Below are 24,671 nucleotides of genomic sequence, written 5' to 3'. Positions count from 1 at the left end.
ATTGATCTTTCTTACTGAACCTATGGAAATTAATAAAAACAAATAACACAACACCTCACTAAGATGAATCTCTAAATAATCTATAGAAGTTAATTATGATTTTAAGAGGAGACTGTTAAACTATTCAAACTTAGAAATAAGGCAAAAAGTTGATTGTTGGATCATATAGTATCATATGATAGCACATTCTTTAACAAACTTGTGTAAGTGTCATCTGACTCTTTGGGGAAGGTACTTTTTTTTGAATTACCATTTAGTTATCAATTAGGACAAAACTATGCAAAGTTAGATGGTAAGTTGTAGAAAACTGATAAAAACGGAAATGATTTCTGCCCAGGAGAGATGCAGATAATATTTTCTGATAGAGAAGATAACTACAAAGATAGTCATATAGTATATATAATCAGATATATGTGTGTGTGTGTATAGTATAGTATATTAACTAAGTTTGTATCTAATCTAGTGATCTAATTTCAGCATTTCTTTGTTGCACTCACTATACACATATTGGTTTCTCACTTTTCTTTTGAGTGGGTTTTGTCATCCTGAATTGTTCTCTCATTAATGTGCTAAATAAAACTTTACTCATGTTCGCTATCTAGTTGCAGGAGAATTACATTGTTTTTAAAGGTTTTCTTTATTTATTTGAGAGAGAGAGAGCACGCACAAGTGTGGGGAAGGAGCAGAGGGAGAGGGAGAAGCAGATTCTCCATTGAACAGGGAACCTGATGCAGGGCTTGATGCCAAGATGCTGAGATCATGACCTGAGCCAAAGGTGGATGCTTAACTGACTGACCTACTCAGGTGTCCCTACATGAGAATTAGATTTTTATTGTTTTGAGAATTATACTTTCACAAAAAGATTTAAGAAAGCTCTACAGAAATGGTTTTGCTGCAGAAATAGGAACTTAGCTGAACTTCCAGGAACAACTACCAGAACTGCTCTATTTTTATTTCATTATCAATCAGATTAACAATTTAATTTTTTTTTTCCTTTAAGATTTTATTTATTTATTTGACAGACAGGAAGGCAGGCGACAGAGAGAGAGGAGGAAGCAGGCTCCCCAATGAGCAGGGAGCCCGATGCAGGGCTCGATCCCAGGACCCTGGAATCATGACCTGAGCCAAAGGCAGAGGCTTAACCCACTGAGCCACCCAGGCGCCCCAACAATTTAATTTTTACCAATAATTTCAGGAATAAATATACTAACAAATGGTCAACTCACCACCATCATCAATCCATAATCATACACACCCAATAAAGAATGACCAGAATAATCTTAACAAAAACAATGTCTTTGCTACAAAAAAAGTATCCACACATCTAAATCTTTAAATCACTTGCCAACACCACTTCAGCCACCACTGACTGAACAACATGCAAGCAAAGAAAACTCCACAATTAAACCTAAAAATAAAGCCCCCTAGGAAACCATATTAGGAACTTCGGGTTTTGGGATACTTCACAGTAGCCACAGTGGTAGTATTAATGAAATACTGCCAGCATGCCACCTAAATATGCTAAAATAAAACTTTTAATCCTTAAAAAATCTACCAAAATTTATTACAATAACATATCTAACCCTATCACTTACAGAAAGATTTTATGAGTTATACATTATACATAAGACACAAAATCAGCCTTTCCATCTGGAAGGCACATTCGCCATAACATTAACTATGGCTGACTAACCCAATATATACATTCTAATGGAGCATCTCTGGTTTGTATGTGTCTATTTATTTATGTGTGATGAGACATATACAGAGCTTACATGCACACAGAAACAGTATTTAGAGGCTATATACTCCTATAAGAACAAGCTTTCTGGAGTGCCTGGGTGGCTGAGTCAGTTAAGTGTCTGCCTTTGGCTCAAGTCATGCTCCTAGGGTCCTGGGATTGAGCCCCACATCGGGCTCCCTGCTCAGTGGGAAACCTGCTTCTCCCTCTCCCACTTCCCCAGCTTGTACTCCCTTTCTCCCTGTCAAATAAGTTAATTAAATCTTTTTTTAAAAAAAACACATTTTCTAAGAAGATACAGTAATTACAAATCCACTTCCAGCTATTTCTTTTCTTTTTTTTTTTTTAAAGATTTTATTTATTTATTTGACAGAGAGAGATTACAAGTAGGCAGAGAGGCAGGCAGAGAGAGAGAGGAGGAAGCAGGCTCCCTGCCGAGCAGAGAGCCCGATGCGGGACTCGATCCCAGGATCCCGAGATCATGACCTGAGCCGAAGGCAGCGGCCCAACCCACTGAGCCACCCAGGCGCCCCCAGCTATTTCTTATATTAACACTAGTTAACAGAATGAAATTGAAGTAGAGAAGTCCATTTTAACATAATGCTTTACTTAACAATATTTTTACATGAAACAGATTCAAATAAGTTCTCAGGGCTAATATCAAATTTAAATGAAATTCCATTCATCCCCAAGTACACAATTAAAAGTACTGTAAGACTTACTCTCCTAATTAGAATGACCTGATAAGAGAGCTATTACTACAGCTGATATCCACACCGTGCTGTCTCTGATGCCACAGGTGCTAGCAGTATGAATGCCTGCTGTCCTGTCCTGTTCAGATGTTTATTTTCAAAACTCAAGTCTCAAGTGAGTGTATCTGATTGGTATAACCCAGGTCACATAGACTCCCCCAAGGGATATGATAATTTGGAAACTAGGTAGTTTTGTTGTCTTTAATCTATCTTGGAAAGGCAGATTTAACTTTTATCAAATGCAAATGTGACCTTTTATTTTAGCCACTTTAAAATACTCAGGATAATGCTAAACTCTCTAACTTGCTATTTAAGCATTGCTATATTCTCCTCTAAACATGTTTTCCCAGGTTCTTCTTCAAGTCTATCTCCCATCTCCTCCTTACTGACCTTTCTCTCTTTCCTTCCCTCCGTTCTTCTCTTCCTCTTTCACACATGCATGCATGTACACCATATCCACTCTTGCTCCAGTATACTGTAATCTTTGAAACATGCTGCCATCATTGCCTATGGTTCCCATTAGTAATGATCTTCTTTCAGCTCAAATGATACCTTTGCATGAAGTACTCTTCAGCCCTCTCAAGTACAACCATTCTCTCTTGCCTCTAAATTAAACTGTACACAGCAATGTTTTATATTTTACCACATTGGCCTATTTATCTCCTTTTCCCAGAATCCCCCATCTCCATCCCCCAGACTGAGTTAGACGTGGCTCTTGTGTGCTCCTAAGCCATCTAAAATTAAGTTCAGTTCAGCACTTATCACACTGTATTTTGTCTCTTCTAACCTGTGAACTCCCATCAGAGCTTAGTGTGTGTTTATTCACCATTATATTCCATGTGCCAAGAACCTAAAATGTACTCAAATAAATATCTAATGAATGATAAGAAGAGGAGTTTAGAATAAATGTGTCCCCAGTCTGCCTCATCTATGACTGTGAGCTACTCAAAATGCCTAGGAAAATGCTATGTACATAGAAGATACAATAAAAGTTTATGCAATGCTTCGATAAAAAGGAATTAAATGACAAACGTTTATGAGTTTATCTTCAGAATTTCCAGTCAATGTAGAAAGCAACAATTAGACTGACTGCATTCCTGGAAAAGCCCTCTATCAATGCTACAGTTCTGCTACCAAACTGGGATGAAATTGTGTGTATGCTAGGAGCAGCACATGACTTCATACAGAAGAGAGATTCAATGCAGGTTTGTTGAGTTGGGAAATGTCTTACCGGTGACTGTACAAACCATTTGCCTGCATTCAGAGTCGACAGGAAACGCCAATGGAAGAGGCTAGGATGTGTTAAGGAGGCATTTGGCATGACCTCCTTAATATTGGTTGTTCTTCTCAGGTCATAGTCATGCATAAGAAAAGGTACATGATCTAAACTGCAGGCAGAAGGGGAAAAGAAGAGGGAAAAAGGCTGAACTCAGCCACTTTGGTTTTCAGAAAGCCCATCAATGTCACAAGACTTACTAGGGTTCCTTACTCCCTCCCAAATCTCAGCAAAGGACTAAACTCTAGTCACTTATAGTTTGATTTCAATATTTTATGCTCTAGAAATCAGTTTTTAATGATATATAATAATCATATTAGTGATGGTAAAAAAGTAGCTTCCCTATCTAGGGGCTTTCTGGCATCAAGAAGACAGTAGGTACAGTAATAACCTGAGAGTAAGGCAAGTAGTGTAGGGATGGGGCAAAGCTCTGAGGTCCAAAACCATACTAAGCTGGCATCCACACAATCTCCTGTTCTGACCCATTTCCCAGGTAGGTACCTTCCTTGAGTATTTCTGGCCCTAGACCCTTCATATCACATGGTATCATTAGAAAAGTTCCTTGTTCTCTTATCTGTTATTTTCCTTTAAGTATCTCTGGTTTTATGAAAATCTCTCTTCCTTTCTCATTAAAGTACCTGTGAAGAGAACTCTATAATAGCCATGAGGGTGTAACAAAGATGAGACTTGGCCTCCTGTTCATAAACAACTAGAAAACTGGACAAAATAAGGGAAATAATTCTTTCAGCCCAGTGGGGAACTGGGAGCACAGTATGATTATCTCTAAGAAAATGTATACAGATGAAATTGGCTCTTCCATTACCCAGGCTTCCTTTTTGCAGGTGAATACTAGACTATGTCACAGAGAGGGGGACCCTAAAATGTACCCAGCTATCATGTTGATTTGAGTAGAAAGAGAACAGATCAAAGAGAGGTCGGGTTAGCTAGAATTTGTCAGCTAGCTTCTCACAAAGAATGGAGCTATGGGGAAAACAAAACTAAAGAGTTCCTGAGAAATATGCAGAGGTCCTTTGAGTATATACCTAAATATCAATTAGTATATGTGCAGAGTAAAACCCTATAAAGCTTGCGAAGAACAACTTCCAAGAAAAGAAAAATCACCAGAAAGTTCTAAGACAATGTACAGAGCCCACGCAGGACTATGAATCTTTCAAGTTCCATCCAGCAAGAGCAGAGAGACTTCAGTAATTACAAAGGCATTCTTCAGAGACTTCAGGGGGCCATGCCCTAAAATGGGGATAATTTAGAACTAGAATGACATTAAAGAACTTAAAAATATCCTTCAAAGGATCAACCTAACTTTAAGTAACTTAACTGCTTGCTAAAGAAGTCCAAAATTCTTTAAAGGAATACAACAAAATACAGCAGCTATCCTAAAACCACATGTCCGCCAAATTTACCAGACATGCAAAGAAGCAGGAAAATGTAACCAGAACTAGAAGTAATTATTCAATAAAGACAAACTCAGAAATGAAAGTGATGATAGAATGAATCAACAAGGGCATTAAATCATATAAAACAAAAATGCATATTTTGTTTAAATGTATACTTAAATATACATTTAAATAATGTCAAGAAAACATGAATATAATAAAAATATAACTGTATGACACAAAAAAGGAAGTTCCAAAGCTGAAAGACTGTAATAATTAAATAAAAATTTCACTGCACTTCATTAACATAAGATTAGATAGTATAGATCATGTACAGATCAGAGAATTTGAAGATGTAGGAATAGAATCTATCCAAATGACCTATAAGACATTATTAGACAAGTAATATTGTATATGCATGATTGGGATCTTAAAAAGATGGGAGAAAAAAAAATCTGAGGAAATGAAAGTAAAATGTCTTAAAAATTGGATGATAATTACACATCAACAAATCCAAGAATCTTCAGGGATACCAAGAAAGATAAATATAAGAAAGAGTACATATACATACACCACATTAAGGATTATTACATCCAAATTGGTGAAAAACACCCAAAAACTGATAAGGGAAAAGAAACTATAAAGGTAGGCAGAGGAGGAAATGAAGGACATATTTAGAGAGAAATAAAGAAAAGCATATAGCAGACTTCTCATAAAAAATGATAAAAGATAAAAGACAAAACATTAGTGAATCAACATATTTTAAACGATGAAAGAAAATAACTCTCAACTTAAAAACCACATTGAGATATCACCTTACACCAGTTAGAATGGCCAAAATTAACAAAACAGGAAACAACATGTGTTGGAGAGGAGGTGGAGAAAGGGGAACCCTCTTACACTGTTGGTGGGAATGCAAGTTGGTGCAGCCTCTTTGGAGAACAGTGTGGAGATTCCTCAAGAAATTAAAAATTGAGCTTCCCTATGACCCTGCAATTGCACTCCTGGGTATTTACCCCAAAGACACAGATGTCGTGAAAAGAAGGGCCATCTGTACCCCAATGTTTATAACAGCAATGGCCACGGTCGCCAAACTATGGAAAGAACCAAGATGCCCTTCAACGGATGAATGGCTAAGGAAGATGTGGTCCATATACACTATGGAGTATTATGCCTCCATCAGAAAGGATGAATGCCCAACTTTTGTAGCAACATGGACGGGACTGGAAGAGATTATGCTGAGTGAAATAAGTCAAGCAGAGAGAGTCAATTATCATATGGTTTCACTTATTTGTGGAGCATAACAAATAGCATGGAGGACAAGGGGCGTTAGAGAGGAGTAGGGAATTTGGGTAAATTGGAAGGGGAGGTGAACCATGAGAGACTATGGACTCTGAAAAACAGTCTGAGGGGTTTGAAGTGGTGGGGGGGGGTGGGAGGTTGGGGTACCAGGTGGTGGGTATTATAGAGGGCACGGCTTGCATGGAGCACTGGGTGTGGTGAAAAAATAATGAATACTGTTTTTCTGAAAATAAATAAATTGGAAAAAAAAATTAACCAAGGAGGTGAAAGATCTACATGATAAAAACTAGAAAACAATGCTGAAAGAAATTAAATAAGACATAAATGGAAACATATCCCTTGTTTATGGATTAAAAGACATAATTGTTAAGATATCAACACTATCCAAAGCAATCTACAGATTCAATGCAATTCTTATCAAAATCCCAGTGATGTTTTTAAAGAAATAGAAGAACCCATCCTAAAATTCATATGAAATCTCAAGGTATTCTAAATAGCCAAAAAAATCTTGAAAAAGAAGAAGAAAACTAAAAGACTCATGTTTCCTGATTTCGAAACTTAACACAAAGCCACAGTAATCAAAATAGTGTGGTCCTGACATAAAGAAAAACAGACCAATGGAACAGAATGGAGAACCTAAAAATAAACTTTTACATACACAGTAAATTACTTTTGACAAGGGTGCCAAGACCATTAACAGGAAAAGGACAATCTTTTCAACAAATGATGCTTTAATAACTGGACATTCACATGAAAAGAAAATTCATGGACCTTTTTTTTCATGCTGGACTTTTACCTAATACCATATACAAAAACTAAGTCAAAATGAATCAAGGATATAAATGTAAGAAATAAAATAAGAAAACTCTTAGAGGACAAAACCATGACATTGGGGACGCCTGGGTGGCTCAGTTGGTTGGACGACTGCCTTCGGCTCAGGGCGTGATCCTGGAGTCCCGGGATCGAGTCCCACATCGGGCTCCCAGCTCCATGGGAAGTCTGCTTCGCTCTCTGACCTTCTCCTCGCTCATGCTCTCTCTCACTGTCTCTCTCTCTCAAATAAATAAATAAAAAATCTTTAAAAAAAAAAAAAAAACAAAAACCCATGACATTGGATTTGGCAGTTACTTCTTGGATATGACAACAAAGGTATCGGCAACAAAAGAAAAAACAGGCATGGGACACCTGGGTGGTTCAGTTGGTTAAGTATTTGTCTTCAGCTCAGGTCATGATCCCAGAGTCCTGGGATTGAGTCCAATATTGGACACTTTTTTTTTTTTTTAAGATTATTTATTTATTTATTTGACAGACTGAGATCACAAGCAGACAGAGAGGCAGGCAGAGAGAGGGAGAGGAGGAAGCAGGCTCCCTGCAGAGCAGAGAGCCCGATGCGGGACTCGATCCCAGGACCCTGAGATCATGACCTGAGCCGAAGGCAGCGGCGTAACCCACACTTTGCTCAGCTGGAAGCCTACTTCTCCCTCTGCCTGATGCTCTCCCTACTTGTGTGCATTTGTGCTCTCTCTGACAAATAAATAAAATCTTCAAAAAAGAAAAGAAAAAAAAACAGGCAAATTGGTCTTTATGAAAAAAAAATTTCTGCATCAAAAGCACTACCAATAGAGGAAAAAGGCAACCCACAGAATGGGATAAAATATTTGCAAATCATATATTTGATAAGGGATTAATACCCAGAATATATACAGAACTCCTAAATCTCAAGAACAAAGGGGGGGAACAATTAAAAACTAGGCAAAGGACCTGAAGAAACGTTTCTCCAAAGAAGATTATAAATTGCTAATAAGCACATGGAAAGATACTAGACATTACTTATTAATAGGTAAATGCAAATCAAAACTATAATGAGATACCACCTCACACCCATTGAAGTGGCTACTATCAGAAAGAAAGAGGAGACAGGGAGGGAGAAAGAGAGAAAGAAGGAGGGAGGGAGAGAGGAGGAAAGACAAAGTGTTGTTGAGGATGTGGAGAAATTGGAACCCCTATGCACTGCTGTCATCTTCCACAGTAGCTGTATCATCTTATGTTATTACATAAGATGATACAGCTACTGTGGAAGAAAAGTATGACAGTTCCTCAAAAAATTAAAAAACAGAATTACCACATAATACAGCAATCCCACTTCTGGGTATACACCCCAAAGGACTAAAAGCAGGGTTTTTTGGGGTTTTTTTCCCCCCACAAAGGTCTTTTATTGAGATTCAACTGTATTTTCTCAAGTAAGCATTGCCCTGGCTGCTGTAAGCTTTTTTTTTTTTTTTAATTTATTTTCAGCATAACAGTATTCATTGTTTTTGCACCACACCCAATGCTCCATGCAATCTGTGCCCTCTCTAATAGCCACCACCTGGTTCCCCCAAACTCCCACCCCCCCACCACTTCAAACCCCTCAGATTGTTTTTCTGAGTCCATAGTCTCTCGTGGTTCACCTCCCCTTCCAATTTCCCTCAACTCCCTTCTCCTCTCCATCTCCCCTTGTCCTCCATGTTATTTGTTATGCTCCAGAAATAAGTGAAACCATGACAGTTGACTCTCTCTGCTTGACTTATTTCACTCAGCATAATCTCTTCCAGTTCCGTCCATGTTGCTACAAAAGTTGGGTATTCATCCTTTCTGATGGAGGCATAATACTCCATAGTGTATATGGACCACATCTTCCTTATCCATTCATCCGTTGAAGGGCATCTTGGTTCTTTCCACAGTTTGGCGACCGTGGCCATTGCTGCTATAAACATTGGGGTACAGAAGGCCCTTCTTTTCACGACATCTGTGTCTTTGGGGTAAATACCCAGTAGTGCAATTGCAAGGTCATAGGGAAGCTCTATTTTTAATTTCTTGAGGAATCTCCACACTGTTCAAAGTGGCTGCACCAACTTGCATTCCCACCAACAGTGTAAGAGGGTTCTCCTTTCTCTACATCCTCTCCAACACACATTGTTTCCTGTCTTGCTAATTTTGGCCATTCTAACTGGTGTCAGGTGGTATCTCAATGTGGTTTTAATTGGAATCTCCCTGATGGCTAGTGATGATGAACATTTTTTCATGTGTCTGATAGCCATTTGTATGTCTTCATTAGAGAAGTGTCTGTTCATATCTTCTGCCCATTTTTTGATATGATTGTCTGTTTTGTGTGTCTGAGTTTGAGGAGTTCTTTATAGATCCTGGATATCATCCTTTTGTCTGTACTGTCATTTGCAAATATCTTCTCCCATTCCATGGGTTGCCTCTTTGTTTTCTTGACTATTTCCTTTGCTGTGCAGAAGCTTTTGATCTCGATGAAGTCCCAAAAGTTCATTTTCGCTTTTGTTTCCTTTGCCTTTGGAGACATATCTTGAAAGAAGTTGCTTGTGGCTGATATCAAAAAGGTTACTGCCTATGTTCTCCTCTAGGATTCTGATGGATTCCTGTCTCACGTTGAGGTCTTTTATCCATTTTGAGTTTATCTTTGTGTATGGTGTAAGAGAATGGTCAAGTTTCATTCTTCTACATATAGCTGTCCTGTTTTCACAGCACCATTTATTGAAGAGACTGTCTTTTTTCCACTGTATATTTTTCCCTGTTTTGTCAAAGATTATTTGACCATAAAGTTGAGGGTCCATATCTGGGCTCTCTACTCTGTTCCACTGGTCTATGTGTCTGTTTTTATGCCAGTACCATGCTGTCTTGGTGATCACAGCTTTGTAGTAAAACTTGAAATCAGGTAATGTGATGCCCCCAGTTTTGTTTTTGTTTTTCAACATTTCCTTAGCAATTCGGGGTCTCTTCTGATTCCATACAAATTTTAGGATTATTTGCTCCAGCTCTTTGAAGAATGCCGGTGGAATTTTGATCGGAATGGCATTAAAAGTATAGATTGTTCCAGGCAGTATAGACATTTTAACAATGTTTATTCTTCCGATTCAAGAGCATAGAATGGTCTTCCATCTTTTTCTGTCTTCTTCAATTTCTTTCATGAGCATTCTGTAGTTCCTCGAGTACAGATTCTTTACCTCCTTGGTTATAAATCAGGGACTTAAGGAGATATTTATATATCCATGATCATAAAAGAATTATTTGCTATAGTTAAAATGTGGAAGTAACACAAATGTCCATCAACTGATGAACAGATAAACAAATATGGTGTATACATATAATGGATTATTATTAATTCTTTTTAGGATGAAAATTGTACAAAACGCTAAACATGAGTGAACCATGAGAGCTTAATACTAAATAATATAAGCCAATCACAAAACTATAAATACTGTAAGATTACACTTATATGAAGTACTTAGAGTAGTCACAATTATAATGTGAGAAAGTAGAATGGGATTGCCAGGAGCTTGAAGGAGGACAGAATAGGGAGTTATTATTTAATGGGTATAGAGTTTCAGACTATGGGGATGGATGGTTGAAGTTTGCACAGCATTATAAATATATACAATATCACTTAACTATACATTTAAAAAATAGTTAGATGATACATTTTTTACTCTTATATTTTACAACAATTTTTAAAAATTTATACCAAAAAAGGCCACCACATAATATTTACTTGGGAAAGCAACCCAGATGAAATGCTTGTTTTCTTGGTGAATAAGTACATTTCAGAGTGGACAAATAAATAATTAAATATATGTATGTTTAAAACAATCATACTGAGTATTTGGCATTTTAAGTAAACTTATGTGTTTAAGAGTATTTCTCCTAGGTTACCTTTGTAATTTCAATTTAAAATAAGAAACTGAGTAACTGATCTAGATTTGTGATTATTATTTGTGATTATAAGTTCACATCTCATTACATTTATAGATTTGAAAGATATAAGAGCATTTAAGGTCTCCATAGCTATATATTTAATGTATTACATTTAAAAGAATTTTTAAAGTATTCTTAAAATATTTCAGACAACTGAAGTACCAAAACAATATATTAAATGCATAAAAGCAATTTAAAACATCTAAATTAAATGGGATTGATTATTACTCAAAGGCCCTCAAAAATAATGATTAAAGAGAGCATGTGTTGTCAAGAACACTAGGTATTATACACAACTAATAAATCATTCAACACTACATCAAAAACTAATGATGTACTGATTGGTAAACTTAACATAATAAAAAGAGGAGGAAATCTGGGCAACAGACACACACGGAGGGAGAAGACTAGCCATCTGTAAGCTCAGAAGAGAGGCTTCAGAAGAAACCAAACCCACTGACACCTTGATACTGGACTTCTAGATTCCAGAATCATGAGAAAATAAATTTCTAGTGTTTAAGCAAAAAAAAAAAAAAAATGGTTAAGACATTAGACTTATAGGGGTGCCTGGGTGGCTCAGTCAGTTAATCATCTGACTTGATCAGATCATGATACTGGGTCATAAGACTGAGACTTGCATTGGGTCTGTGCTGGACAAAGAGCCTCATTAAGCCCTCCCTCACCTCCCTAATAAAAAAATAAATTAAAAAATTAGACTTATAGTTGCAGGATATAAAATCAATGTACAGAAATCTACTGCATCTCTATATACTAATAATGAAGCAGCAAAGGGAAGTTAAGAAAACAATCCCATTTATAACTGCACCAAAAAGAATAAAATACCTACGAATAAACTTAACCAGGATGAGAAAGACACATACTCTGATAAAATATTGATGAAAGAAATGGAAGATGACAGAAATGGAAAGATTTCCATGCTCATGGATTAGAAGAAATATTGTTAAAATGTCTATCTTACCCAAAGCAATCTACACATTTAATGCACCCTTATAAAAATACCTCGTTTTTCATAGAACTAGAACAAATGATCCTAAAATTTATATGCAACCACAAAAGATCCCAAATAAGCAATCTTGAAAAAGAAAAACAAAACTGGACATATCACAATCTCAGACTTCAAGTTATATTACAAAGCTGCAGTAATCAAACAGTATGTGACTGGCACAAAAATAGACACATAGATCAACAGAAAAGAATAGAAAACCCAGAAATAAACCCACAATTATATGGTCAATTTGATGTGAGAAACAAAGGCAGAAGAAAAATTTTATTAAATTTCCTTACTACTTACAGCCCATTGATGAGTCCTTGAAACAGGCAGAGAGACATTCCTCTAGGGACTCAACTGCCTTGATGTTAATACCTTGCTAACCGCAAAAGGCAATCCTAGCCTAACCCTTCCCCCAACTCCCTAGAATCCTGTAAGTGGACTTTAACATATAAAAATTCCTTTAGAAATTTCTTTTATCTCTAAACCCCCAAGATACGTGTTGGCAATCATCCCCCAAGCATATGGCCCATTGATAAATATCCGAAGGGTCTCATGACTAAGTTTTTATCAGATCGTAATAAATGACCTTCTTCCAAAAATACCTAGCCCCCTCAAGGTTCTGGAAACCTTGCTTCCAAAATTTCTTAGAGACTTACATTATCCCTAAGCCCCCTCCAACTTGAAAGTATATAATGAGTCCCTCCTCACAACCTCAATGCAGCTCTTTCTGCCACGGGTCCTGTCACCGTGCTTTAATAAAATCACTTTTTTGCACTAAAGACATCTCGAGAATTCTTCTTTGGTCGTTGGCTTTGAACCTTAACATCCTTCCTACATCAAATAAGTCTTCGACAAAACAGGAAATATCTGCTGGGAAAAAACCTGTCTCTTCAACAAATAGTGTTGTTGGGAAAACTGGTCAGCTATAATCAAAAGAATGAAACTGGACCGCTTTCTTACACCATACATAAAAATGCATTCTCCAATCAAGACATACAAATGGCTATCAGACACATGAAAAAATGCTCATCATCATTAGCCCTCAGGGAGATTCAAATTAAAACCACATTGAGATATCACCTTACACCAGTTAGAATGGCCAAAATTAACAAAACAGGAAACAACATGTGTTGGAGAGGATGTGGAGAAAGGGGAACCCTCTTCCACTTTGGTGGGAATGCAAGTTGGTGCAGCCTCTTTGGAGAACAGTGTGGAGATTCCTCAAGAAATTAAAAATTGAGCTTCCCTACGACCCTGCAATTGCACTCCTGGGTATTTACCCCAAAGACACAGATGTCGTGAAAAGAAGGGCCATCTGTACCCCAATGTTTATAGCAGCAATGGCCACGGTCGCCAAACTATGGAAAGAACCAAGATGCCCTTCAACGGATGAATGGATAAGGAAGATGTGGTCCATATACACTATGGAGTATTATGCCTCCATCAGAAAGGATGAATACCCAACTTTTGTAGCAACATGGACGGGACTGGAAGAGATTATGCTGAGTGAAATAAGTCAAGCAGAGAGAGTCAATTATCATATGGTTTCACTTATTTGTGGAGCATAACAAATAGCATGGAGGACAAGGGGCGTTAGAGAGGAGTAGGGAATTTGGGCAAATTGGAAGGGGAGGTGAACCATGAGAGACTATGGACTCTGAAAAACAGTCTGAGGGGTTTGAAGTGGCGGGGGGGTGGGAGGTTGGGGTACCAGGTGGTGGGTATTATGGAGGGCACGGCTTGCATGGAGCACTGGGTGTGGTGAAAAAATAATGAATACTGTTTTTCTGAGAATAAATAAATTGGAAAAAAAAGAGTATATGCATTTTTAAACAGAAAAAAAAATGCATTTGAAATGGATTAAAGACCTAAATGTGAGATGTGAAACCATAAAAATCCTAGAAGACAGCACAGGCAAGAATTTCTCTGACATTGGCCATACCAACATTTTTCTAGATATCTTTCCTGAGGCAAGGAAAACAAAAGCAAAAATAAACTACAGTCTACACCAAAATAAAAAGCTTTGGCACAGTGAAGGAGACAATCAACAAAACTAAAAGGCAACCAATGGAATGGGAGAAAATAATTGCAAATGATGTATCTGATAAAGGGTTAGTACCCAAAATATATTTTTTTAAAACTTTCATAACTTACATAACTCAACACCCTCAAAATAAGTAATCCAATTAAAAATAAGCAGAAGACATAAATAGATTTCTCCATGAAATGGAGATGGCTAAGAGACACACAAAAACACGTTCAACATCACTCATTATCAGGAACATGCATATCAAAACTACAATGAGATATCACCTCACATCTGTCAGAATGGCTAAAATAGAGAACACAAACAACAGGTGTTGGAAAGGATATGAAGAAAAAGAAACACTTGTGCACTGTTAGTGGGAATGCAGAGGGGTGCAGCCACTGCAGAAAACAGTATGGAGGTTCCTCATAAAGTTAAAAATAGAAGTACCCTATGACCCAGTAATCACACTACCAGGTATTGACCCCCCCCAGATACAAAAACACTAGTTCAAAGGGATACATGCACCTTCTGTTTATAGCAGCATTATTTATAATAGCCAAATCAAGGAAGAAGCTCAAGTGTCCACTGATAGATAAACAGATAAAGAAGATGTGGTATAGATATACAATAGAATAGTATTCAATCACAAAAAAGAATGAAATCTTGCCATTTGCAACAATGGATGGAGCTAGAGAGTATTACGCTAAGTAAAATAAGTCAGAGAAAGACAAATACTATTTGATTCCACTCATAGTGCAACTTAAACAAAACACATGAAGGGCGCCTGGGTGGCTCAGTGGGTTGGGGCTCTGCCTTCGGCTCGGGTCATGATCTCAGGGTCCTGGGATCAAGCCCCACATCAGGCTCTCTGCTCTGCTGGGAGCCTGCTTCTTCCTCTCTCTCTGCCTGCTTCTGCCTTTGTGACTCTCTCTCCCCGTCAAATAAATAAATAAAATCTTTAAAAAACAAACAAAAACAATCTGAGGGATTTGAAGTGGCGGGGCAGGTGGGAAGTTGGGGTACCAGGTGGTGGGTATTTATAGAGGGCATGGCTTGAATGGAGCACTGGGTGTGGTGAAAAAATAATGAATACTGTTTTTCTGAAAATAAATAAATTGGAAAAAAAAAACAAAATAAAACAAAAAACACAAAACCCACACACAACCAAATGAGCAAAGGAAAAAAGAGAGACAAACCGAGAAACAAACTCCTAACTATAGAGAAGAAACAGATGGTTACCAGAGGGGAGATGGATGGGGGGATGATGGGTGATGCGGATTAAGAGTACACTTAACATGATGAGCACTGAGTAATGTATGGAATGGCTGAATAATGATACTGTACATCTGAAACTAATATAACACTGTATGTTAACAATACTGTTATTACATTTAAAAACCTAATAAAAAAGTTAGACTTATAAATGGAGTAAGTTTTTGTTTTATTTTGGTGCAAAATGGTGGTTTTATTAACCACCATTTTCTAGGACCCATGGGCAGAAAGAGCTGCTGCCCCAGGGCTGTGAGAGGTGGCTGATTAGATACTTGTGAGCTGGGGGAGGTAAGGAAAAGAGAGGTTTCAAAAGGATTTCCAGATGTTAAAGAAGACTCACAGGATACCCTGGGCCTTGTTGTTGTCAAGTTAAGGTTGGTTTTCCCTCTAGCAAGGCATTAACATTAAGATAGTTGGAAGTTTCCTGGAAGAATGTCAGACATATTCCACCCAGGAGTGGGAATAAGGTTTATAAACTAAATTCAAAAGCTTAAGAACAAGGGTTCTGAGTTTAATAAACTAAATACTTATTTGGATTTCAATTAAAGTAAAATGTTTCTAGCACACAAACATCACCTGAAGGCACAAAATAAATTTATATTTAAAAAAATAAAAGGAAAATGAGAATGTTTCCATAGAAACAAAAGATAGCATTTTTTTTCCAACAAACCTGCACTCTAAGAAAAATTAAAAGATACTCTTAGGCAAAAACTAAGTATCAACTGGAAGCTTCGATCTACACAAAAGAATGAAGAGTACCAGAAAAGACAACTAAATGAGTAAATATTTAAAATTTTCTCATTTTTAATCTTTAAAAAGGATTATTGACCATTTAAAGCAAAAATTAGTGTATTGTGGAATTCATGACAGTAACAGGTCAAACAACAGGAGAGGTGAGATGGAAGTATATTGTTAAAAGAGTTGTATTTTACACACACAAAATATATATATATTTAATGAAGAGGTGATAAGTTAAATATCATATTGTAACTCAGTACAACCACTAAAAAAAAAGCATAGCTAATAAGCCAATAGGGGAGATAAAGTCCTAAAAAGTACCCCATTAATCTAAAGTGAGACAAGAAATGAGAAAAATATAGCAAAATAGTAGTATGCTCACATCAGGTGTAAGATGGAACGAAGGTGCCAAATAATCAGTAACCGAGATAAATACTGTTTTAATGCAGTATTTTTTAAATTTATTTTTTATTAGCATATAATGTATTATTTGCCCCAGGGTCATGGGTCTGTGAAATCATCAGGCTTACACATTTCACAGCACTCCCCATAGCACATACCCTTCCCAATGTAATATTTTTAAAAATCCAAATTAATAAACGTACACCAAGGTGAGTCAGTCAGTTGAGCATCCAACTCCTGATTTCAGCTCAGATCATGATTTCAGGCTCCAGCTCAGCACTCAGCCAGGAGTCTGCTTGATGTTCTCTCTCTCCCTCTCTCTCCCCTTTTGCCCCTCCCTCTGCTCGTTCTTGCACACACACACTCTCAAATAAATAAATCTTTAAAAAATATAAATTAAGGAAAAATCCATGACAAACAAAATAATTAAATTTCAAATACAGATAAAATTACTGACTTTACCTTTTGCCTCGGGATCTATTATGGTTTGGCATGGCACATCTGTACTAAAATATCTGACATTTTGTTCATCATGGATGCTAAAGAGTAGGCAGTACTGAAAGAAATTACTGAACTCTCACACACACTCACACACATGTATGTGTGCACACAAACACAGACACACACACACCTGCTAAGTACAGCATTTACACATATTTCCCCTAAAAAGTTAAGAATTGAGTCAGTGGGGAAGGAATGGGGCAGTAAATCCCACAGAAGCTTACTTTGATCTTTCTGTGCCTCAGCTTCCTTTGACTTCCAGTGAGTCATTTCTTCTTTTGGCTCACATGAGGTCAACACTGCTTCAGGAAACACGACGACTCAGGGTTCTCTAAGAGGAATTGCTCCATGCTTAGTGAGGGTGTCTAACCGGGCCTTTATGCCATAAACCTGAACAGCCAAAAGTCTTTGCATAGATTCTTAATAGGTCCTCCTATACACTTTCTCTCTTAGATGCTAAATACTAGTTTATATTCCTTGCTTTTGACATATAGACACACCTCTTTTTCAAATGCATCTTAAAAATACCATATTCAAATGAAAGTTTCATATAAACATCTTTGATATATAATTAAAACATGTTTATAATTTTACAAAATGGGGTGAAAACTGTCAAAACAAGTTCATTTTGGAAATAGGGATGAGACTTCCTTTATAAATATTTTATCACAAATCTCAAAAATTCCACAATTTTGAGAGTAAGAAGAGATGGCAGGAATGGGCAAAGAAAACCATTTAGGAAACCAGTTCAGAAAGGAAGAAAATCAGGACCATATGATACCCTAGAAGCCAAATTAAAAGTGTTTTTTAAATGAGGGAGTAATTCAAATGTTCAGAGGTTGACTCTTCTCATTCTACTGAGACTAACTGACATGTCATCGTATTTATTTAAGATGTATAACACAATGATGACTTTATATAAATAAGTTGACTTTTTTTTTCTTATGATTTTTTAAAATTTATTCACTTGAGAGAGACAGAGAGAGGAGCAGCAGTGGGGGTAACAGAGGGAGAAGCAGGCTCCCCGCTGAGCAGGGAGCCCAAAGTAGGGGCTGGATCCTAGAATACTGGGATCATGACCTGAACCGAAGGAGACAATCAACTGAGCCACCCAGATGCCCCACAAATTGACTTTTTAAATCATCTTCTTTTCACTAAAGAAATTTTATTTCCATGTGGTTCTTCTTTATTCCTTCTTTTTCTTTGCTAATACATTCTCCTTTCTCTTTTGCTTAATGAGTGTCCACAGTTTGTTTGAGATACATTAAGGCAGCTGTGTTAAAATTCTTGATGATTCCAACATCTGTTTCTCTTGGTGGTAAAATCTATTAATTACATTTTTTCATTTAGGCTTAGATTTTTGTAAGTATGATGAAAACTTTGGACTATATCCTTGGGATTTTTGATGAAAGCCTCACTGCTATTTAAATTTATTTTATGCCTCTCTGCCTACTTGTGATCTCTGTCAAATAAATTTATTTTAGCAGTCATTGTATCTAGGCACACATGTCCTGGCCCATGTTTGCAGCCATGGCTCCAAAGTAAGTTTAGTTTTCAAAAGCATTGCAATGCTTTTCTGGCCTATCCCATTATGTGCTACCCAGAAGTAAATCTAAAATCTGGATGGTATTCCAGACCAACATTCAGTTATCAAATATTCTGCTGTGTTGTTTCTGTAAGGCTTCAAGCATAGATTACACAAAGGTCTGCCTAGGATTTTATATACAGATTTTTTTTCCAATTTATTTATTTTCAGAAAAACATTATTCATTATTTTTTCACCACACCCAGTGCTCCATGCAAGCCGTGCCCTCTATAATACCCACCACCTGGTACCCCTACCTCCCACCCTCCCGCCACTTCAAACCCCTCAGATTGTTTTTCAGAGTCCATAGTCTCTCATGGTTCACCTCCCCTTCCAATTTACCCAAATTCCCTACTCCTCTCTAATGCCCCTTGTCTCCATGCTATTTGTTATGCTCCACAAATAAGTGAAACCATATGATAATTGACTCTCTCTGCTTGACTATATATAGATTTTAAAAATCCCTTTACCCAGCACAGCAGTTCCTCAGATAATTAAACAAAGAATTACCATGTTTCAGCAATTCCACTTCTGAGTATATGCCCAAAGGAATTTAAAGAAAAGCCTAGAAAATAAATTTGTAGACTCATGTTCACAGCAGCATTATTCAAGTAACAAGATGTGGAAGCAATCCAAATGTCCATTGGCAAATGAATAGATGAGTAAAACGTGTTATATACACACAATGGAGTATTATTCAGCCTGAGAAGGGAAGGCAATCCTGTCACATGCCTTAGTATGATGAAATTTGAGGACATTATGCTAAGTGAAATAAGACAGTCACAAAAAAGACAAATACTGGATGATCCATTCATATGTGGTATCTACAGTAGTCAAAATCATAGGAACAGAAAATGGAATGGTGGTTACCAGGGGCTGAGAGAAGGGAGAAAAGAGGAGAGTTGTGTTTTTTTTTAATTCCAATACAGTTAACATATAGTGTAATATTAGTTTCAAGTATACAATATAGTGATTTGACACTTAGGTACAACACCCAGTGCTCATCACAGCACGTGTGCTCCTTAATCTCCATCACCTCTTTCACCCATCCCTCCACCCACCTCCCCGCTGGTAACCTCGGTCAGTTTTCTATAGCTAAGAATCTGTTTCTTGGTTTGTGTTTTTTCCCATTTGCTCATTTGCTTTTTTTTCCCTCTCCAAATTCAACATATGAGGAGATCATATGGTGTTTGTCTTTCTCTGACTGACTTACTTCACATAGCATTACACTCTCTAGCTCCATCCATACCGTTGTAAATGGCAAGATTCATTATTTTTTTAAGGCTGAATAATATTTCATTGCATGCTTATACCACATCTTCTTTTTCCACTCATCTATATCAATGGATACTCTGGGCTGCTTCCATAAGTTGGCTATTGTAAATAATGCTGCTATAAATACAGGGGTGCACATATCCCTTTGAATTAGTGCATTTTTTATCTTGGGGGCAAATACTCAGTAGTGTAATTACTGGATCATAGGGTAATTCTATTTTTAACTTTTTTAGGAACCCCCGTACCACTTGCATTCCTACTAACAGGGCACAAGTGTTTCTTTTTCTTCATATCCTCTCCAACACCTGTTGTTTCTTGTGGTTTTTTTGTTTGTTTTTGTTTTTAGCCATTCTGACAGGTATGAGGTGACACTGCAGTTTTGATTTGCATTTTCCTGATGATGAGTGATGTTGAGCATCTTTTAATGTGTCTGCTGGCCATCTAGAAGTCTTCTTTGGAGAAATATCTGTTCATGTCCTCTGCCCATTTTTAATTGGATTATTTGTTTTTTGATGTTGAGTTTTCTGGCATTTTATTGAGGATTTTTACATCTATGTTGATCAGAGATGGCCTGTAAGGTGTCTACAAGTGTTTTTTTTTTCTCAATTTATTTATTTTCAGAAAAACAGTATTCATTATTTTTTCACCACACCCAGTGCTCCATGCCCTCTATAATACCCACCACCTGGTACCCCAACCTCCCACACCCCCGCCACTTCCAACCCCTCAGATTGTTTTTCAGAGTCCATAGTCTCTCGTGGTTCACCTCCCCTTCCAATTTACCCCAACTCCCTTCTCCTCTCTAACACCCCTTGTCCTCCATGCTATTTGTTATGCTCCACAAATAAGTGAAACCATATGATAATTGACTCTCTCTGCTTGACTTACTTCACTCAGCATAATCTCTTCCAGTCCCGTCCATGTTGCTACAAAAGTTGGGTATTCATCCTTTCTGATGGAAGCATAATACTCCATAGTCTACAAGTGTTTTTTGTGGTGTCTTTATCTGGTTTTGTTATCAGGATGATACTGTCCTCAAAAAATGTTTTTTTTTCTTTTTTTTTTAAAATTATTATTTATTTATTTATTTTCAGAAAAACATTATTCATTATTTTTTCACCACACCCAGTGCTCCATGCAAGCCGTGCCCTCTATAATACCCACCACCTGGTACCCCAACCTCCCACCCCCCCGCCACTTCAAACCCCTCAGACTGTTTTTCAGAGTCCATAGTCTCTCGTGGTTCACCTCCCCTTCCAATTTGCCCAAATTCCCTACTCCTCTCTAACGCCCCTTGTCCTCCATGCTATTTGTTATGCTCCACAAATAAGTGAAACCATATGATAATTGACTCTCTCTGCTTGACTTATTTCACTCAGCATAATCTCTTCCAGTCCCGTCCATGTTGCTACAAAAGTTGGGTATTCATCCTTTCTGATGGAGGCATAATACTCCATAGTGTATATGGACCACATCTTCCTTATCCATTCATCCGTTGAAGGGCATCTTGGTTCTTTCCATAGTTTGGCGACCGTGGCCATTGCTGCTATAAACATTGGGGTACAGATGGCCCTTCTTTTCACGACATCTGTGTCTTTGGGGTAAATACCCAGGAGTGCAATTGCAGGGTCATAGGGAAGCTCTATTTTTAATTTCTTGAGGAATCTCCACACTGTTCTCCAAAGAGGCTGCACCAACTTGCATTCCCACCAAAGTGGAAGAGGGTTCCCCTTTCTCCACATCCTCTCCAACACATGTTGTTTCCTGTTTTGTTAATTTTGGCCATTCTAACTGGTGTAAGGTGATATCTCAATGTGGTTTTAATTTGAATCTCCCTGAGGGCTAATGATGATGAGCATTTTTTCATGTGTCTGATAGCCATTTGTATGTCTTGATTGGAGAAGTGTCTGTTCATATCTTCTGCCCATTTTTTGATGTGTTTGTCTGTTTCATGTGGGTTGAGTTTGAGGAGTTCATTATAGATCCTGGATATCAACCTTTTGTCTGTACTGTCATTTGCAAATATCTTCTCCCAATGGGAGAAGATATTTTCTCTTTTTTTGAATAGTTTGAGAAGAATAGGTATTAAGTCTTCTTAAAATGTTTCGTAGAATTTACCTGCAAAGGCATTTGGTCCTGGACTTTAGTTTTTTGAGGAGTTTTTGATTATAGATTCAATCTCTTTAGTAATCACTCTGTTTAACTGTTCTATTTCTTCCTGTTTCACTTTTGGTAGAATATATATTTCTAGGAACTTCCCAATTTCTTTTGGGTGATCTTATTTGTTGGCACATAGTTTTTCATAATATTCACTTACAACTGTTTTTGTTTCTGTGGTTTATCATTTCTCCTCTTCCATTGGTGATTTTGTTTAAGTCTTTTCCCCTTCACCTTTCTTCTTCCTTCCTTCCCTCTCTCTCTTCCTATGAGTCTAGCTAGAGGTACATCAATCTTGTTGATCTTTAAAAAAAAAAAAAAACGCTCCTGGTTTCATTTATCTGTTTTATTGTTTTTGGTGGTTTTTTTTTTTTTCAGTTTCTGAAAATCATTTATTTCTGCTCCAATCTTTATTATCTCCTTCATCCTGCTGGTTTGGGGTTTTGTTTGTTGTTCTTCTAACTCCTTTGGGTGTAAGGTTAGATTGTTTATTGGAGATTTTTCTTGCTTCTTGAGGTAGGCCTGTATTGCTATAAACTTCTTTCTTAGAACTTTTGCTGCATCCCAAAGTTTTTTGACCATTGTGTTTTTGTTTTCATTTGTTTTGATGTATTTTTTTGACTTCCTCTTTGATTTCTTGGTTGACCCATTCATTGTTTACTAACATGTTATTTAACCTCCATGGATTTGTGTTCTTTTCAGCTTTTTTCTTGTGGCTGATTTCTAGTTTCACAGCATTGCAATCAGAAAAGAAGCATGGTATGACTTAGATCTCTTTGAAATTGTTGGGGCTTGGGTTTTTTGGTGTTTTTTTTTGTCCTAATATGTGATCTATACTGGAAAATGTTCCATGTGCGCTTGAAATGAATGTATATTCTCCTGTTTTATTATGGAATATTATGAATATATCTGTGAAATCTAGTCCAGTGTGTCATTCAAAGCCATTGTTTCCTTTTGATTTTTTGTTTGGATGACCTATTAGACGATGTAAGTGGGGGTGTTAAAGTCCCGTACTATTATTGTATTACTATCAATTAGTTTGTGTTTGTTATTAACTGTTTTACATATCTGGGTGATCCCATGTTGGGTACATAAATACCTATAATTGTTATATTATGCTGTTAGATTGTCCCCTTTATTATTATATAGTGTCCTTCTTTGTCTCTAGTTACACTCTTTGTTTTAAAGTTTATTTTCCCCGATATATGTAACAAACCATAAGAGACTCTTAATGACAGAGAACAAACTGAGAGTGGGCGATGGGCTAGAGGGATGATGGGTATTGAGGAGGGCACTTGTTATGATGAGCACTGTGTGTTGTATATAAGTGATGAATCACTGAGTACTACTCCAGAAACCAATATTGAACTGTATGTTAACTACTTAAAATTCAAATTAAAAAAAATAATAATTTTAAAAAAGAAACAAATGAACAAAGGAAAAAAAAGAGAAACCAAGAATCAGACTTTTAACAATAGAGAACAAACAGAAGGTTACTAGAGGAGGGTGGTCAGGGAGAAGGGTAAAATAGGTAAAGGGCATTAAGAGTTTACTTAACATCATGAACACTGAGTAATGAACAGAACTTTTTTTTTTTTTTAGGATTTTATTTATTTGGCAGAGAATGAGAGACAGAGACAGCAAGAGCACGCATAAGCAGGGGGAGCTACAGAGGGAGAGGCAGGCTCCCTGCAGGGAGCCCCATGTGGGGCTCGATCCCAGGACCCCAGGATCATGACCTGAGCCAAAGGCAGTTGCTTAACTGAGCAAGCCACCTAGGAACCCCTTGAAATTCTGATCAGTATACTGTACACCTAAAATTAATATGACACTGTATGTTAACTATGATAACATTTAAATAAACTTAAAAATTTTAAAACATAAAAAAAGTTTATTTTGCCCAATATTAAGTATTGCTACTCTAGCTTTCTTTGGACATCCATTTTCATAATGTTTTTCCAGCCCTTCACTTTCAATTTTCAGGTTTCTTTAGATATGAAATGGGTCCTGTGTAGGGAGCATATAGATGGGTCTTTTTTTTTTTTTAATCCACTCTGTTACTCTATGTCTTTTGATTGGAGCATTTAGTCCATTTACACTCAAAGTAATTATTGATAGATATGTTTGACTTTTTGTTACTGGTTGTTTTGTAGTTTTTCTCTGATCCTTTTTTCTCTTTCTCTTTTGCATGATTTGCTGGTTTTCTTAGTTATACACTTGGAATCCTTTCTCTTTATTCTTTGCATATCTGTTAGTGGTTTTTAATTTGTGCTTACCATTAGGGTAGCATATAACATCTTTTGCACATAGCAATCTACACTAAGTTGACTGTCACTTAAGTTCAAACCCATTTTTTACTCCTTTTTTCACATTTTAAGTATATGGTGTCATATTTTACATTCTTTTATGAGTGCCTTGACTGGTTTTTTACAGAAATACTTATTTTTACTCTTCTTGTGTTTCCTACTTTTCATATT

General features: G+C 37.0%; 1 protein-coding gene across 1 annotated transcript in view; it reads right to left on the bottom strand.

Moving 5' to 3' along the window:
* The window catches only part of GDPD4 (glycerophosphodiester phosphodiesterase domain containing 4), a 145,705-nt gene that overhangs the window by 61,761 nt on the left and 59,273 nt on the right, over positions 1 to 24,671 (bottom strand). Inside the window, exon 10 of the mRNA XM_044260200.1 lies at positions 3,725 to 3,881. Coding sequence (XP_044116135.1) covers positions 3,725 to 3,881 — 157 coding nt within the window. The remainder of the gene's footprint in view (positions 1 to 3,724; positions 3,882 to 24,671) is intronic.

Source organism: Neovison vison, chromosome 7 (assembly GCF_020171115.1).
Source record: "Neovison vison isolate M4711 chromosome 7, ASM_NN_V1, whole genome shotgun sequence".
In the NCBI taxonomy this organism is placed as follows: Eukaryota; Metazoa; Chordata; class Mammalia; order Carnivora; family Mustelidae; genus Neogale; species Neogale vison.
This window is presented reverse-complemented; position numbering and strand designations above follow the sequence as displayed.